The 18,447-nt window shown below is 42.8% G+C and overlaps 1 protein-coding gene across 1 annotated transcript in view; it reads left to right on the top strand.

Annotated features, from left to right (window-relative positions):
- Positions 1-1,213: 1,213 nt before the first annotated feature.
- Positions 1,214-18,447, top strand: part of DNAJC12 (DnaJ heat shock protein family (Hsp40) member C12) — a gene marked incomplete at both ends in the record, with an annotated part of 38,381 nt that continues 21,147 nt past the window's right edge. Inside the window, 2 exons of the mRNA XM_080694590.1 lie at positions 1,214-1,291; positions 7,051-7,129. Coding sequence (XP_080550716.1) covers positions 1,214-1,291; positions 7,051-7,129 — 157 coding nt within the window. The remainder of the gene's footprint in view (positions 1,292-7,050; positions 7,130-18,447) is intronic.

The raw sequence follows: 18,447 nt of genomic DNA, 5'->3' as shown, positions 1-18,447 counted from the left end.
GCGCGGGGATTACAAGCATGTGCCACCACGCCCGGCTCTATTTTAGATTTTTGTTTGGAAACTGGGTCTCTTAAAGCCAGCAAGGCTGGCTTCGAACCTGCACCACCCTCCTGTCTCCGCCTCCCAAGTGCAGGGATTACCAGCGTGCGCCACCACTCGGCGTCTTTTTATTTAATTTTATTTATTTATTTTTTGGTGGTACTGGGGGTGGGACCCAGAGGCTTTCTACCTCCGGGCTATACTCCCAGACCTATTTTATATTTTATTTGGAAACAGGGTCTCACTAAGTTGCTGAGAGCCTCACTAAGTAGCTGAGGCTGGCTTCGAACCTGTGTGATCTTCCTGTCTCAGCCTCCCAAGCGCGGGGATTACAAGCGTGCGCCACCTCGCCCGGCTGTCTTTTTATTTTTGAAACAGGGTCTTGCTGCGTTGCGAAGGGCCTCGCTAAGTAGCCGAAGCTGTCCATGAACCGCAGTCCTCCTGTCTCAGCCTCCCAAATGCTGGGATTACAAGTGTGTACCACCACGTCCAGCTATTTTTTTGAAACAGGACCGCTCTTAAATTTCTGAGGGTCTTGTTAAATTGCTGAAGCTTTCCTGGAATATAGGATCCTCCTGTCTCAGCCTTCCAAGTACTGAGATTACAGGTGTGTGCCATCGTGTGTGTGTGTGTGTGTGTGTGTGTGTGTGTGTGTGTGTGTGTGTGTGAGATGCTAGGTAAGCCCTTTACCTCTGAGCCCCCCCCCCAATATTTCAAGTTTCTTCTCACTCCACATAACACTGTTAGCTTCTAAGGATGAGCTAATTGGCTAATGACATAGCCACAAAAATGTACAACAAAACCAACCTAAATCATTGAAACTGACTAACTTCCGATGAGATATCATCTGAATTAGATTACTAATTTGGGGAGTTTATAAAAACAATCTTCCTTAGCCCATAGGATGAATAGTTCATTTGCACCGATTCATAAATTCAAACTACAGATCCCAGACAGCCCTGCACTGAATAGCACGTGGTCTATTCCTGTCTGCTCGGTAAATGGCCAATGAGGGGTAGTGTTTACAAAGGTCTGGATTGACATCTTGGGGTAGTGTGACCAGTCTTAAAGCTAGCTCTCGCTGTCATTCAGATTTTAAAGAGATTTTACCTGTTACTTTGAAGCTCACCATATCTCTTGTTTCTGAGAGAAGGAAAGCTGGTTTTCTATCTAAATGGATGCGATAGTGAATTACAGGCTAGAGGATCATGAAGATTACTACACATTACTGGGGTGTGATGAACTCTCTTCGGTAAGACAGTGGATAATGCTTTTCTGTTTTATAGCAGTGTTTCAAGTTTTTATTTAAGGTATTAACCTCACATTCTTATCCATATTGCCTAGGAAAATAATCTTGTATCATTTTAAAGCACTTTTGGTTGGAAGAAAGTTAAATATTTAAATGTGTGTTGGGTGTTCAGTTGAATAGTGTCTTATGACAATTATATGGAAGCTTCTGACGGTATTCTGTGTATTCTGGCAAATGATCATACATTCTATTCCAGAAGATACTCAAAGTACATATTTAGAATTTTAATGTGACAGCTGTTGGTAGTGTTTAATAGTATACACACTTTGTAGTGTGTATACATACTTTATTATGGCAATTTATGCTATAATTGAGATGAAATGTAATTGTTTAGTAAGTGATTTTAAAGTATTTTATTAAGATATATGCTTTTATATGGTCACTTAAATTATAAACCCAGAATCATCAGTTTATGTTAATATCTTAAAATTGTTGGACATAAAAAACCTCCTAAAAGAGTGGCCTTTGAAATAAAATATATGAGCCGGGCATTGTGGCGCACGCTTGTCATCCCCGCACTTGGGAGGCTGAGACGGGAGGACCGCACGGGTTCGAAGCCAGCCTCAGCTACTTAGTGAGGCTCTCGGCAACTTAGTGAGACCCTGTTTCCAAATAAAATATAAAATAGGTCTGGGAGTATAGCCTGGAGGTAGAAAGCCTCTGGGTTCCACCCCCAGTACTATCAAAAAATAAAATAAAATAAAATATGTGTGCAAAACTCTATAGTGGTTCACTAGATCTATAATGGAATAATGTTTTTAAAGTTTACTCACAAACAGCTATAAATTTTTTTAACATTTTAGCATACTGCTCTTCAGTAGCCCTTCCTTCCTCCCTCCCTCCCTTCCTTCCTTCCTCCCTTCCTTCCTTCCTTCCTTCCTCCCTCCCTTCCTTCCTTCCTTCCTTCCTTTCTTGTTTTGGGGATTGAACACATGCTAGGCAAGCACTTTACCCCTTAGCTACAACCTCAGCTCATACACACACACACACACACACACACACACACACACACACACACACGTATGTGTATACAAACAAACAGTATGCATATTGTTTGTTTGTTTTGGTACTGCAGATTAAATCCAGGTGCATTCTACTACTGAGATACACAAGTCCCTTCTGTTATTTATTTTGAAGCAGATCTACTAAGTTGCTAGGGCTGTCCTCAACCTGCAATTCTCCTGTCTCAGCCTCCCAACTACTGGGATTACGGTACTGCATCACCATTCTGAGTTCCATCCACAGTACCACATTCACACACACAAAATTATCCTTTATGAATTAAAAATATAATCATGAAATTAAGAAATGAGACTAATTTCTTACATTATATAATATATGATATACATAAGTTGGGGGGACTTGTTTGCTGTTGTGTAGAAAACAACACACTTCTCACTTATTAGTTCATCACTTATTTTATTTATTTATTTATTTTTGGTAGTGCTGGGGTTCCTGGAAGCCCTTTTCCCTCCCGGCTACACTCCCAGACCTTTTATTTATTTATTTGGAAACAGGGTCTCTTAAGCCAGCGAGGCTGACTACGAACCTGCGGGATCTTCCTGTCTCCGCCTCCCAAGTGCGGGGATTACAAGCGTGCGCCACCACACCCAGCCATCACTTAATTTTTTTGTACAGGTGGTTGAACCTGGGTCATTCTGCCTTATTTATTTATTTATTTATTTATTTATTTATTTATTTATTTATTTATTTTGTGGGTCTGAGGATGGAACCCAGGGGCATTTGACCTCCAAGCTACACCCCTTGCCCTATTTTTTTTTGTTTTGAAACAGGGTCTCACTAAGTTGCAGAGGGCCTCACTAAGTAGCTGAGGCTGGCCGCGAACTGTGATCCTCTGGTCTCGGCCTCCCGAAAGCTGGGATTACAAGCGTGCACCCGGCTTCAGCCTTATTTTTTAAAAAAATTGTTTTTAAGCCAGGCGTGGTGGCACACTTTTGTAATCCCAGCATTCAGGAGGCTGAGACCGGAGGATTGCGATTCGCAGACAGCCTCTGCAACTTAGTGAGAACCTGTTTCAAAATAAAGAATAAAAAATAGATCCATCCAGGTGTGGTGGCTCACGCTTGTAATCCCTGCTCTTGGGAGGCTGAGACAGAAGGATCGCACAGGTTCAAAGCCGGCCTCAGCTACTTAGTGAGGTTCTCAGCAACTTAGTGAGACCCTGTTTCAAAATTAAAAAAATATAAAATAGGTCCTGGAGTATAGCCCAGAGGTAGAAAGCCTCTGGGTTCTACCCCCAGGACCACCAAAAAAAAAAAAAAAAAAAAAAAGTAGAACAGGGGGTATAGCTCAGAGGTCAAATGCCTCTGAGTTCTAGCCCCAGACTCGCAAAAAAAAAAAAGTTTTTTTTTTTTTTTTTTTTTTTTTTGGGTCTGGGGCTGGAACCCAGAGGCATTTGACCTCTGAGCTACAACCCCTGCCCATTTTTTTTTTTTTTTTGTAAACAGGGTCTCACTGAGTTGCGAAGGGCCTCACTAAGTAGCTGAGGCTGTCCACGAACCATGATCCTCCTGTCTCAGCCTCCTGAATGCTGGGATTACAAGCGTGAGCCACCATGCCCGGCTAAAAAAAAAATTTTTTAAAACAAGGTCTCGCTAAGTTTTTGAGGGCCTCACTCAGGTGCTAAGGCTGACCTTGAACCTGCAACCCTCCTGTCTCAGCCTTTCAAGTACCGGGTTTATGACATGCATCACTTTGCCTGACTTGAGTTCTCTCTTTTCTTCAACATTTTCTCCAACATAAGAATTTCTATCACTGGAATCAGTTCATCCTTTTAGTGAACAAACCGCAATTTTCAGAAAGCTGCTATATAAGGAGACCCTCCTTTGTCTGGGTGATTTAAGAACACAATTCGTCGATGAGCATCTCTTATTTTTCCTCTGTTGGCAGTAGGTCTTACACCTAGTATTAATGCCACTTCCCATTTTGTCATTTTGGGTTCAAACCCACCACTGCAGCCGGGCACGCTTGTAATCCCCGCGCTTGGGAGGCGGAGACAAGAGATCACGCAGGTTCGAAGCCAGCCATGCTGGCTTAAGAGACCCTGTTTCCAAAAAAAAAAAAAAAAAAAAAAAAAAAAACCCATAAAAACATAGGTCTGGGAGTGTAACCCGAAGGTAGAAGGGTTTCGAGGAACCCCAGTACCACCAAACCCACCACTGCAGGCAGGTTTGGGCAGACTTTGAAAAACTTGTTTTACTTGAGGCTCCACATGCTTCATGGCTTATAAAACATAACAGTCTGCAAACCCTGCAGCAGCAATGGTCAGTCCATCTGCTACCGCTGTGCTGGCCATGGCTCAGGCCGGCACCCCTTCCTTCCTTCACCAGGAGCGCGGCTCACCCCAGCCCAGACTCAGATGCCCAGGCCCAGACACAAGGGTGGCAGCGGGCGAACTTTTTTATACCTTGTTTCCCTACCTCTGATAACTTCCTTACACAAATTAATAGAGTTAAAATGGTTGGATCAAAAAATGGGGCTACCGAGCCGGGCGTGGTGGCGCACGCTTGTAATCCCCGCGCTTGGGAGGCTGAGATAGGAGGATCGCACAGGTTTGAAGCCAGCCTCAGCTACTTAGGCTCTCGACAACTTAGTGAGACCCTAATAAATAAATAAATAAAAGATAAAATAGGTCTGGGAGTATAGCCCGGAGGTAGAAAGCCTCTGGGTTCCACCCCCAGTACCACCAAAAAAAAAAAAAAAAAAAAAAATGGGGCTACCTGAAAGTCTTTTCATATGCATGTGTGTGATGGTATACATACCATAGAGACCAGTTGCCTCCAGGAGGTTTGCACCTACTCACATCCTTACCCGGAGAGCGGGAGGATTTACTTCTTTGCAGGTCAGTGACACTGGTCATTGTCTCCCCTTGGATGTTTTGACTTCTTTGATCATGCGGGAAGCTGAACATTTTTCTGTGTTTACTGGCCAACAGGGTAGGTAATTTTCCAGATCACTGGACATCGGATGGGGAAAGCAGATTCCGTGGACTTTGACATAGAGGGCTTCAGCTCTCTGTGGATTGCATTTGGCGCTGGGTACATGGGGTGGGGAGACCAGCAGATAAATTAAGCATTTAAAAAACCAACGAACCTTCTTTATCAGTTTACATGGAGCCAGTTCTATAGATTTGTGATTGACTTTGTGACAGTAAAATAATGAAGCAAATGAAAGACAGATATGGGCTTGTTTGTTTTTGTGGTACTGAGAATGGAACCCAGGGGCATTCTACCTCCGGGCTATACCCCCAGACTTGTTTTTTATTCTTTATTTTTTTATTTTTTTAATTTTTAATTTTTTATTGGCGGTACTTGGGATAGAACCCAGAGGCTTTCTACCTCCGGGCTATACTCCAGACCCATTTTATATTTTATTTGGAAACAGGGCCTCACTAAGTAGCTGAGGCTGGCTTCGAACCTTCATGATCCTCCTTTCTCAGCCTCCCAAGCGCGGGGATTACAAGCGTGTGCCACCACGCCCGGCTTCTTTTATTCTTTATTTTTGAAACAGGGTCTCACTGAGTTGCAAAGGGCCTAAGTAGCTGAGGCTCTCTGTGAACTGCAATCCTCCTGTCTCAGCCTGCCAAATGCTGGGATTATAAGCATGCATTACCATGCCTGGCTTCAAAATAAAATTTAAAAAAGGGCTGGGGCACAGCTCAGTGGTATAGTGCTTGCCTAGCATGTGCAAAGCCTTGGTTCAATCCCCAGTACTGCAAATAAATAAACAACAACAAAAAAAGAAAGTTGGGTTAATCACGAATGTTTTGGAGCAGGATTAATGCCCAACTTCTGTCATGTCATTTAATTTTTTTCCAGTACTGGGGATTGAACACAGGGGAATTTTACCTCCATGCTACATCCTCAGTCCTATGATTGTTGTTGTTGTTGTTGTTGTTGTTATTATTATTATTATTTGTGTGTGTGTGTGTGTGTGTGTGTGTGTGTGTGTGTGTGTGTGTTTTACTGGGGGTGGAACCCAGAGGCTTTCTACCTCTGGGCTATATATTCTCAGACCTATTTTGTGTTTTATTTGAAAACAGGGTTTCACTAAGTTACTGAGAGCCTCACTAAGTAGCTGAGGCTGGCTTAGAACCTGCATGATCTTCCTGCCTCAGCCTCCCAAGTACTGGGGTTACAAGCCTGCACCACCCACCCAGCCTCAGTCCTATTTTTTATTCTTTATTTTTTTTTAATTTTTTAATTTTTAATTTTTTGAAGATTTAAAGAAGTTTATTAAAAGGTAAGAATACAGAGGATAGGTACAGCTCCATACCAGACTGGCATGGAGGAGTGACTCGAATGAATACACCCTTTTTATTCTTTATTTTGAAACAGGGTCTTACTAAGTTGCATAGGGCCTCACTAAGTAGCGGAGACTGGCCGTGAACCTGTGATCCTTTTATCTTAGCCTCCCAAGTACTAGGATTACAAGTGTGTGCCACCATGCCTGGCTCATTTAAGTTTTTCTTATTTTGTTTGCTACTGAAAATTGAACCCAGAGGCATTCTACATCCAAGCTGCAGTTCCAGCTCTTTTTATATTTTGTACTGTTTCGGAGAGTCTCTAAGTTGCTCAGTTTGGCCTCGAACCTGCAATCCTCCTGTCCCAGCCTTCCAAGTACTGGGACTACATCACAATGTTCTCTTTTCTTCTTGTTTTAAACACTGATTTTTGTTTTAGGTTGAACAAATCCTGGCAGAATTCAAAGTCAGAGCTCTAGAATGTCATCCTGACAAACATCCTGAAAACTCTAAAGCTGGTAAGAATTTAATAATGGCCATTTCTCAAGAAAATGAATAACAGAACCAAAAAGCCATTGAGTAGTAAATTAATTTCCTTTTATCATTATTATCAGAGTTCTTTCATTCAAAGCCAAAGATTGTCTTTGCTATTGGGCTGGTAAGAGGGAAGATTGTAGAGGATCTTTTCTAATAGCAATTGTTTAATATGTTTTTTTCTTTCTGCCATAATATGTTGCTTAATAATTTAAAATTTGCTCTATTCAATCTTTATTTTACCAGATAATGAGAGTTGTTAACATGACTTAAGTATGTTTGTTGGTATCCAGGCAGTTGGCTTGATGAGAACCTTTATTTATTTTTTGGTGGCACTGGGGATAGAATCCAGGGGCATTCTACCTCTGAGCTATACTCCCAGCCTTATTTTATTCTTTTATTTGGAAATGGGGTATCACTAAGTGGCAGATGGTCTCCCTAAGTTGCTGAGGCTGGCTGCAAATCTGTGATCCTCCTGTCTCCGCCTCCCAAGTACTGGGACTAAAAGCATGTGCCACCGTGCCAGGCTTAATTTTAATTTTACTTTTAATTTTGCGGTAAGGGAGATTGAACCCAGGGGCATTCCTGCAAGCTGCATCCTCAGCCCTTTTTTATTTATTTATTTATATTTTTGGCACTGGTGGTTGAAACCAGGAGCTGTCTTCCTTTGAACTACACCCCCACCCCATTTTATTTTTTATTTTGAAACAGGGTCTTGCTAGGTTGTCGACAGCCTCACTAAGTTGCTGAGACTGGCTTTGAACCTGTGATGCTCCTGTCTCAGCCTCCCAAGTACTGAGATTACAGGCATTTACCACCAGGCCTGGCCTTGATGAGAACCCTGCTGTGTTTACTTTATTTCTGGGAGACCTGAATATGTCCATATATTCATATATTTGTTATTTTCTTTTTTCTGTGGTGCTGGGGATGAAATCTAGGGAACTTTTACCTCCGGACTACACTCTCAGACCTATTTTATATTTTATTTAGAAACAGGGTCTCACTAAGTTGCTGAGAGCCTCACTAAGTAGCCGAGGCTGGCTTCAAACCCGCATGATCCTCCTGTCTCAGCCTCCCAAGTGCTGGGATTCAAGCATGCGCCACCTCTCTCAGCTGTTATTTTCTTTTATAACTATTATCTTAACATCACTTCAGTGTGCGTATGACTATAGTTTGAAAAAATACAAATAAAGTCATTGCCTCCTGAAAGCTAATAACTGTCAAGCTTGATTTTCTTTTTTTTTCTTTTTCTTTTTTTTTTTTTTTTTTTTTTGCGTGTCTGGGGATGGAACCCAGGGGCATTCAACCTCCGAGCTACACCCCCTACCCCATTTTTTATTCTTTTTAATTTGAAACAGGGTCTTACCAAGTTGGGTAGGGCCTCACTAAGTAGCTGAGGCTGGCTGCAAACCATGATCCTGGGCTCAGCCTCCCGAATGCTGGAATCACAAGCGTGCGCCACCATGCCCGGCTTCCAGCCCTATTCCTTCTTTCTTTCTTTCTTTCTTTCTTTCTTTCTTTCTTTCTTTCTTTCTTTCTTACTTACTTACTTACTTACTTTCTTCATTTTTTGCAGTACTGGGGATGGAACCCAGTGGCATTCTACCTCCGAGCTACACGCCCAGCCCTATTTTTTATTCTTTATTTTGAAACGGGGTCTCACTGAGTTTCAGAGGGCCTCACTAAGTAGCTGAGGCTGTCCTTGAAACTGTGATCCTCCTGTCTCAAATGCTGGGATTATAAACGTGCGCCACCAAGCCCGGCTCAAGTTGGCCAGACTTAAGATTTGACAGACCTTGAAAGTAATCTCTGGAGACACTAACAGGAGGGCTTGATATTTAGCCAAACTCAAGTTAGCCCTTGATGCCCTTTAGTGTTAAGAACACTTTGAAGCCGGGCGTGGTGGCGCACGCTTGTAATCTCAGATATTTGGTACTGGGGATGGAACCTAGGGGCATTCTTCTACCTCTGAGCTACACCCCAGCCTTATTTTTTATTCTTTATTTTGAACCAGGGTCTCACTAAGTTGCTGAGACCCTCACTCAGTAGCTGAGGTTGGCTACAAACCTGTGTGATCCTCCTGTCTCAGCCTCCCAAGCACTGGGATTACAAATGTCCGCCACCCTGCCTGGCTTTTATTATTTATTTTGAAACAGGGTCTTACTAAATTGCAAAGGACCTCACTAAGTAGCTGAGGCTGTCTATGAACTGCAATCCTCCTGTCTCAGGCTCCCAACTGCTGAGATTACAAGCGTGTGCCACCATGCCTGGCTTTTTATTCTTTATGTTGAAACAAGGTCTCACTAAGTTGCAGAGGGCATCACTAAGTAGCTGAAGCTGGCTGAGAACCTGTGCTCCTCCTGTCTCAGCCTCCCAAGTAAGTACTGGGATTACAGGTATGCACTACCATGCCTGGCAGTTTCTAGATTTTAAAACTATAGTTTCCCTTTCCTTCCCAGTTTGTCTCCTTTATATTATTTTTATTTCTCCTTCTTTATCTTTTCTTCTATTTAGAGCCAAACTTCCTGAGTAAAAGTCCACAGATCCAGGCGTGGTGGCACATGTATATATATATATTTGGTGGTACTGGAGTTCCTGGAAGCCCTTCTACCTCCATCCAGGCTACACTCCCAGACCTATTTTTACATTTTTATTTGGAAACAGGGACTCCTAAACCAGTGCGTGCAGCTGGCTTCGAACCTGCGTGATCCTCCTGTCTCTGCCTCCCAAGCGCGGGGATTACAAGCGTGCGCCACCACGCCCGGCGCACATGCTTGTAATCCCAGCATTTGGGAGGCTGAGACAGGAGGATTGCAGTTTGTGGACAGCCTCAGCTACTTAGTGGGCTCCTTTGTAACTCAGTGAGACCCTGTTTCAAAATAAAGAATAGAAAATAGGGTGGGGGTGTAGCTGGGAGGTAAAATGCACCTGGGTTCCATCCCTGGTACTGCGAAAAAGAATGAGTCCACAGTTGATGTCTTTACTTCCTTTCCCCCTAGTTTTCCATTTATTCTACTCTGACTTTCTCTCTACCTTTTCCAGAAATGGACCCAGTAGTCCCCGGTTGCCAATTCCAATAGTCATTTTCAGTCTATCTTTCCTGGGTTTGCATCAGAATCTGGCACTGTTAATCATACTTTTTTTTTTCCCTTGAAACTCTTTTCTGTTAGCTACCAGGATACCACAGACTTGTAGATTTGTGGTTTTCTTTTTGCCCCCTGGGCTGCATGTTCTCTCTCCCCTCCCCTCCCCTCCCCTCCCCTCCCCTCCCCTCCCCTCCCCTCCCCCCCTCGTGTCTCTCTCTCTCTCTCTCTCTCTCTCTCTCTCTCTCTCTCTCTCTCTCCCTCTCTCCCTCTCCCTCTCCCTCTCCCTCTCCCTCTCTTTCTCTCTCTCCCTTTCAGTATTGAACCCAGGTGCATACTACCTCTGAGCTACACCCCCAGCTCCATTTTTTATTCCTTATTTTGAAACAGGGTCTCACTGAGTTGCAAGGGCCTCTCACTAAGTAGCTGAGTCTGGCCGAGAACCTATCTCAGCCTCCCAAATGCTGGGATTACAAGCGTGTGCCACCACGCCAGGCTTTTCTGTCTCTTTTGTGGTCTCGTCTACGAGTCCCTAAAGTTCTCTCCTAAGCTCTCTTCTCCGCTTACTCCCAAGGTCAGCCTTGTCCAAGGCTGGGGCTTCGTCATTAGCTCTCTTGATGGCTCCCCAATCCATCCTTAACCCAGTTCTCGCTCCTGTCACACTGAGGTTGTAACTGCTTCTTGGAGATCTCCATTTGGAAGTATTTCAAAGTCACCTTGTCACAAACTGGACTCTTTGTTCTCTGGTCCCTCACACGTCTTGCTTTCCGTTTTCCCACCGCAGTGAATGATGTCGCGATCAGTTCTGCTGACAAAGCAGAAACCTCATCGTTTGGGCTGAGGATGTATGTGGTCTGACTCAGGACTAGAAAACAAAACAAAATAACAACTTGTTTTCTTCCTCTCCCTCTCCTATGTCTATGGTGGATGATCAAATTCTGTGAAGTTTTTTTTATTTGTTGGCACTGAGAATGGAACCCAAGGACATTCTACCTCTGAGATGTACCCTTAGCCTTTAAAAAATTTTAGTTTCTTTATTTTTGTGGTACTAGGGATTGAACACAGGGGTACTCTACCTCCAAGATACACCCTCGGCCCTTTTTATTTTTTATTTTGAAACAGGGTCTCACTGGATTGCTGAGAATTTACTCCATGGTTGAGGCTGTCCTTGAACCTTCTGTCTGAGCCTTCGAATTACTGGAATTATAGGCCTGTGCCACCACACCTGGCCCAAATGCTATCGATTGAGCTTTGATGTCTCTCTCCACTGTGTCTTTTTCCTCTGTCTTCACTGCTACTACTGTAGGTTAGCTACTATCATTTCATGCCTGGGTACCTGCAAGCATTCCTTTAAATGGCATCACTTTCTAGATACTGATTCACCCCTTTAGTTATGTGTAACATAAGGGATTTAATATGTGCAAAAGGGAGTGAAGAAGAGTATAACAGATGCCTATGTATGCACCACTAACTTAAAATTTTATCATTGCATTTAAAGTCTCTTGCACATTCCTACTCTGATATTTATTTATTTATTTATCTTTTTATTTATTTATTTTTGTGGTACTGGGGATTGAACACAGGGGCATTCTACTTCTGAATGACCCCCAACTCTTTTTATGTTTTTTTTTTTGATGCTGTTGTTTTGAAACAGGGTCTTGCTAGGTTGTTGAGAGACTTGCTACATTTCTGAGGCTGCCCTCAAACCTGTGATACTCCTGTCTTAGCCTCCCAGGTACTGGGATTACAGGCATGTGTCACTATGCCTCTATGCCTGACTTGATTTGTATTTTTTTTTTTTTTTGCGGGTATGGGGATGGAACTCAGGGACATATGACCTCTGAGTTACAGCCCCTGATCTATTTTTTATTCTTTATTTTGAAACAGGGTCTCACTGAGTTGCAAAGGGCCTCACCAAGTAGCTGAGGCTGTCTGTGAACCGTGATCCTCCTGTCTCAGCCTGCCAATTGCTGGGATTACAAGCATGCGCCACCATGCCTGGCTTAAAGTATAAGCTTGATAAATTTCTTTGTGTGCATGGTGCTGGAGACTGAACCTAGGGCCTTGTGCATGCTAGCCCAGTGTTCTACCACTGAACTACATCCCCAGCTCAAGCTTGGTAAATTTATGCATATAAGCAAACTGTTTAACTCCTGCCCAGCCAAATATGTAGCACATTTTCAGCACCCCCAGAAATCCTTTTTCATCTTCTGTTCAACATTAGCACCTTCTCCCATTTTTAGATCTCTTATCACTATTGATTAGTTTTGTCTTGTTTTGAATATCATATAAATGGAGTCATGCATATACATTTTTTTGTGCATGGTTCTTTTACATGGTTCTTATATCCGTTGTTTTAACCCATATTGCACATGAAGCAAATTTTTTTTCTTTACTGAGCCTTTCGGTACAAGCCCCTTCATATCATGCCCCTCATTTCTTTCTCTTTTTTCTCTTTTGCAGTACTGGTGATGGAACCCAGGGGCATTCTAAATCTGAGCTACATCCCCAGCCCTACTTTTTATTCTTTATTTTGAAACAGGGTCTCACTGAGTTGCAAAGGGCCTTACTAAGTATCTGAGCTGTCTCTGAACCATGATTCTCCTGTCTCAACCTCCCAAATACTGGGATTACAAATGTGTCACCGTTCCCATCTTTTATTCTTTTTGAAACAGGGTATCACTGAGTTCCAAAGAGCCTCACTAAGTAGCTGAGGCTGTCCATGAACCACGATCCTCCTGTCTCAGCCTCCTGAATGTTGGGATTACAAGCATGCGCCAGCATGGCCAGCTATTATTTCTTTTCCCTCCCTCCCTTTCTTCCTTCCTTCCTTCCTTCCTTCCTTCCTTCCTTCCTTCCTTCCTTCCTTCCTTCTTTCTTTCTTACTTTCTTTCTTTCTTCCTTCCTTTCTTGTGGTACTGGGAATGGAACCCAGGGGCATTCTACCTCCAAGCAACACCCCTAGCCCTATCTTTTAGTCTTCTTTATTTTTGAAACAGGGTCTCACTGAGTTGCAAAGAGCCTCACTGAGCAGCTGAGGCTGGCTGTGAATCACGATCCTCCTGTCTTAGCCTTCCAAATGCTGGGAATACAAGCATTCGCCATCACACCCGGCTATCATTTCTTCATCCTCATTTTCTCTCCACTCCCATACCCAGAATTCCACGTATCAGCCACTCATAGCTACGCTGGATCCTTGATGTGCCCTCTCCATTCCACTCTTTAGACCTCTACGCTTGCTGCTTCTTCTTCCTGGAATACCACCAACGCCGGTACACCCCCCACCCTATTTTTCTTGGGCAGGCTATGCCTCTGTGTCAGGTCTTAGCTTAGCATTGCTTCCTCTGGGAAGTCCTGTGTGCCCTGGATACTCAGAGCACCCTGTACGTCAAAGACTATGTAGCACACTATCTCCTTGTTGTCTGTTTGCTTATTAGTCATACTGGAAGCTCAGCGACACAGAAACCCTGCTTATCTCATTCACAGTGGTATACCCTCCACCTAGCACAGCACCAACAGCAGAGGACACCTACTCAGCACAACTTACTGATTTAGTGAATGAATGAATGCATGGACATTCTTTCAGAGACATTACCCCTCTGAACTGAAGTTACTATTAAGATAGGTATCCTAGCACAGAATTATAAACATCTGATAAACACCTAAAAGTAACCACTACTCCATATTATTCTTTAACTGGGTTCTCTTCCAGCGAAGTGTGACTCTGAGCTGTTTCTCTGTCCCTGACACACAGTATGTAATCAATCACTGTGCAATTGTTGCCATAGTGATGGGGGTTTCTTGTAGGAGTTGCCTTGAGGCTTTGTGTTCAGAGAAACACTGCACTGTGTAAATATTGTTTAAAATGAAAAGATACACAGACATCAACATCTCCCTTTGCCAGGCTTGCAGATGATATATGGTTTAACCTTTGAATGGAGATTGTTTTCTTATCTATTTAAATATCTATTTATTCAATTTGGATGAAGTATAACTTTCCGAAAATTTAAGTGGTTCTTTGCAAACTTGGAGAAGGAATAAAGTAACCGATAAAAATATTTTAAACTGAGCATGGTGGCGCATGTTTATAATCCCAGTACTTGGGAGGCTGAGACAGGAGGATCACACACATTTTAAGCCAGCCTCAGCTACTTAGTGAGACTCTCAGGAACTTAGTGAAACCCTGTACCCAAATAAAATCTAAAAAATAAGTCTGGGAGTGTAGCCCAGAGGTAGAAAAGTCCCTGGATTCCATCCCCAGTACCACACACACACACACACACAAAAAAAAAAAAAAAAAAAATTAAAGTGTTAAAAACTTTACCTAGACAATGAGAGTTTTAGCTGTACAGAAATCGAGAACACAATGAACACATTTTAAAATGTGCTTCATTTAAGACTATAGTACACCAATAAATTAAAAAATGTACTTCATTAAGGTGGAGAGCAAGCCTATAATGAACCTATAGGCAGGAGAAATTAAACTGCAATATAAGCCAGGCACATGCATGTAATCCAATACTTGGGAAGCCGAGAAAGGAGGATCACAGGTTCATGGCTAGCCTCAGCAGTTTAGTCAGGTCCTCAGCAATTTAGTAAGATTTTGTTTCAAAATAAAAATAAAATAGGAGCTAGGCCTGGTGGTGCACACTTCTAATCCCAGTACTTGGGAGGTTGATACAGGAGGATTGAGATTTGCGGCCAGCCTTAGCTACTTAGTGAGAACCTCTGCAATTTAGTGAGACACTGTTTTAAAGTAAAGAATAAGCTGGGCATGGTGGCACATGCTTGTAATCTCCGCACTTGGGAGGCTGAGACAGAAGGATTGCATATGTTCGAAACCAGCCCTAGCTACTTAGTGAGGCTCTCAGCAACTTAGTGAGGCCCTGTTTCCAAATGAAGTATAAAAATAGGTCTGGGAGTGTAGCCTGGAGGTAGAAAAGCCCCTGGGTTCCACCCCCAGTACCACAATAAAATAAAATAAATAGTAAACCGGGCATGGTGGCTCATGCTTGTAATCCCAGCATTCGGGAGGCTGAGACAGGAGGATCATGGTTTGTGGATGCCTCAGCTACTACTTAGTGAGGCCCTTTACAACTCAGTGAGACTCTGTTTCAAAATAAAGAATAAAAAAATAGAGCTGGGTATATAGCTTGGAGGTAGAATGCCCCTGGGTTCTATCCCCAGTACTGCAAAAACAAACTAACAAACAAAGAAAGAAAGAATAAAAAATAGGGCTGAAGGTGTAGCTTGGAGGTAGAATGGGAGGTAGAACACCTTTGGGTTCAATCTCCAGTACTGCAAAAATAAATAATAAATAAATAAATAAATAAATAATAGGATTGTGGTATAGCTTGGAAGTAGAATGTCCCTGAGTTTAGTCTCCAGTATCACACAGAAAACAGAAAATAAAACAAAAACTTGACTATATACCTTTTTGTCACCACTATATGTAACCTCAACCATTGCCATTACTGACTTGCTAGCATGTTGGAGTAGTAGATATGAATGTAATCTTGTTAGGAATGCTCCCATCTCCCCTTTATGAGCTAGCTGACCATAGGCAACCTCTCTGAGCTTCAGCATTCTCAAAGGCAAAATGGGTAGATCAGTAGTATATTGCTTCATGTGTCTGCTGTGAAGAGTAAATGAGGTGCCCTGAATGTAGGAAGTGCTCTGTGAATGCTGGCAATTTTGATTCAGTGGATTTTCTTTCCTTGTTTTAATATAGTAGCCCAAGATTTTTTTTTTTTAAAAAGGGATAATTTTCTTTTTGTTAGTAACCATTGGATCATTTTTTTTTGGGGGGGGGTAGTCTGGGGATGGAACCCAGGGGCATTCTACCTCCGAGCTACACCCCCTGCCCTATTTTTTATTCTTTATTTTGAAGCCAGGTCTCACTGAGTTGCAGAGGGCCTCACTAAGTAGCTGAGGCTGTCCGCGAACCGCGATCTTTCGGTCTCAGCCTCCCGAATGCTGGGATTACAAGCGTGCACCACCACGCCTGGCCGCAATGCATCCTTTTTTTTTTTTTTTTTTTTTTTTGTGGTACTGGGATTCCTGGAAGCCCTTCTATCCCCGGACTACACTCCCAGACCTATTTTTACATTTTTATTTGGAAACAGGGTCTCCTAAGCCAGCGCGCGCGCGGCTGGCTTCGAACCTGTGCGATCCTCCTGTCTCTGCCTCCCAAGCGCGGGGATTACAAGCGTGCGCCACCACGCCCGGCTGCATCCTTTGTTAATGGATATCTTTTAATATCTCATTGTTCTCCTGCCTGAAAAAAAAAAAAAAACCTTATTGCCTTCTGCCTCTATATTTGAATGTTGAACATGTCCCCAAAGCCCACGTGTTAAAGCGCTGGTCCCCAGAGTAGTGCTCTTGGGAGGTGGTAGAAGCTTCAGAGGTGCAGTCTTGCAGGAGACCTTTAGGCATTTGGAGCCGGTCACTGAGGAGAGCTGTGGGACCCGGCCCCTCCCCCTTCCCTTCGCATTCTGGCCACGAGGGAAGAGGTTCTATTCCACCAAGCGCTTCCACCGTGGTGTGCTGCCTGACCACACATGGGCCCAGTAAATCATGGGCTGAAACCTTCCAAACCGTGAACGCAAATGAGCCATTTTTCTTTATAAGTTAATCACCTCAGTCATTTCATTATATAACACCAAGATAACAGACCCCCATTGAATAAAAATAATATAACTAATAAATAATGCTGAAAGGGAAAGTCTATTCTTATTTCTCTCTGCCAGAGAACCACTACTAATAGTTAATGTAATTTCCTCTGGATTTTTTTCAAAGTGTGTCTTGACATCATATTTTTATTATTACTTCTCAAGTCATTGTGAATAGCATACATTTAAAATGTGGCAATTATAAATTCTGTTGTGAAATAAGAACCTCTAAGAGGGGCATGGTGATGCATGCCTGTAATCTCAGTACTTGGGAGTTAGAGATAAGGAGGGTCACAGGTTCAAGGCCAGCCTCAGCAATTTATTGAGACCTTGTTTTAAAATAAAAAAATAAAAAGGAGCTTGGAGGTAGAATGCCCCTGGCTTCAATCTCCAGGGTCAAAATGAAGAAAAAAAGAAGAAATAAAGAAAGAAGAAAAAAGAGGGAAAGAAAGAAGGAAAGAAAGAGATTTTAAACCAGGCATGGTGACATATTCATGTAGCCTATAATCCCAGGAGTTGGGAGGCTGAACCAAGAGGATCACAGATTCAAAGTCAGCCTGGCAACTTAGCAAGACCCTGTTTCAAAAAAAAAAAAAATAAGTAAATAAAAAGGACTGGAAATGTAGCTCAGTAGTAGTGAGCCCCTATATCCAATCCCCAGTAACCACACACACACACACACACACACACACACACACACACACACACAAACAAACACAACAAAACCCCTCAATATTTTCAAAGTAGGCCTAGGAGTTAAATCAGAATATCTCTCAAGGGTTCTAGCATCATTTGCTCATCTAAGCTTGCAAAATAAAATCTTGCTTCCCAGAACTGGCAAATATTTATTATGCATGACTCATTTGCGTAGCTGATACATTGAAGGACAAATATAAACCCAAACTCATTATTAAATGTGGTGAAGGGGATAGAACAAGACAAAGGCCGCACAGCAGGAACGATACGGTCTCTTTGTCTTCTGCTTGTCCACTGCTGCTGAGGGATTGACGTACGTCATTCAGAGTGGGCTTTTGGAAATTCTGGCAAGTGAGGCTGGCAGTAACGTACAAAGACAAGGTGACTCACAGATAACAATGCAAATCTTTATAAGCCCTGTGCTAGCAGTAACTGGCTTGTGCAGCCTTGGTGATAATCTAATAAACTCCTTTATTCCCTTTGGAAAAAGTGACGTGTGATTCATACAATGGGACATTTCCACTTCCATCAGCAGCAGGGAAGGATCGCTTACTTGAGATGATTTTTGGGGAGGCTACTTCATACTCTTATTTTGACATTATATATCATAGTGAGATTCAAAATGATACATTACTACATGAGCAGATCATATGGTGTATTTCCCTCCTTATTCCTCCCAGGAGGATTTTTTTTTTTTTTTTGGTAGTACTAGGGATTGAACTCAGGGGCAGTCTACCTCCAAGCTATACCCTCAGCCCAATTTTAGTTTTTATTTTGAGGCAGGGTCTCACTAAGTTGCTGAGGCTTGTCTTGAACCTGCAAACCTCCTGTCTCAGTCTCCCAAGTACTGGG

This window comes from Muscardinus avellanarius (assembly GCF_963383645.1).
Source record: "Muscardinus avellanarius genome assembly, chromosome: 4".
NCBI classification, from domain to species: domain Eukaryota; kingdom Metazoa; phylum Chordata; class Mammalia; order Rodentia; family Gliridae; genus Muscardinus; species Muscardinus avellanarius.
Note: the sequence above shows the minus strand (reverse complement) of the source record. Positions and strands in the feature narration are given on the sequence as shown.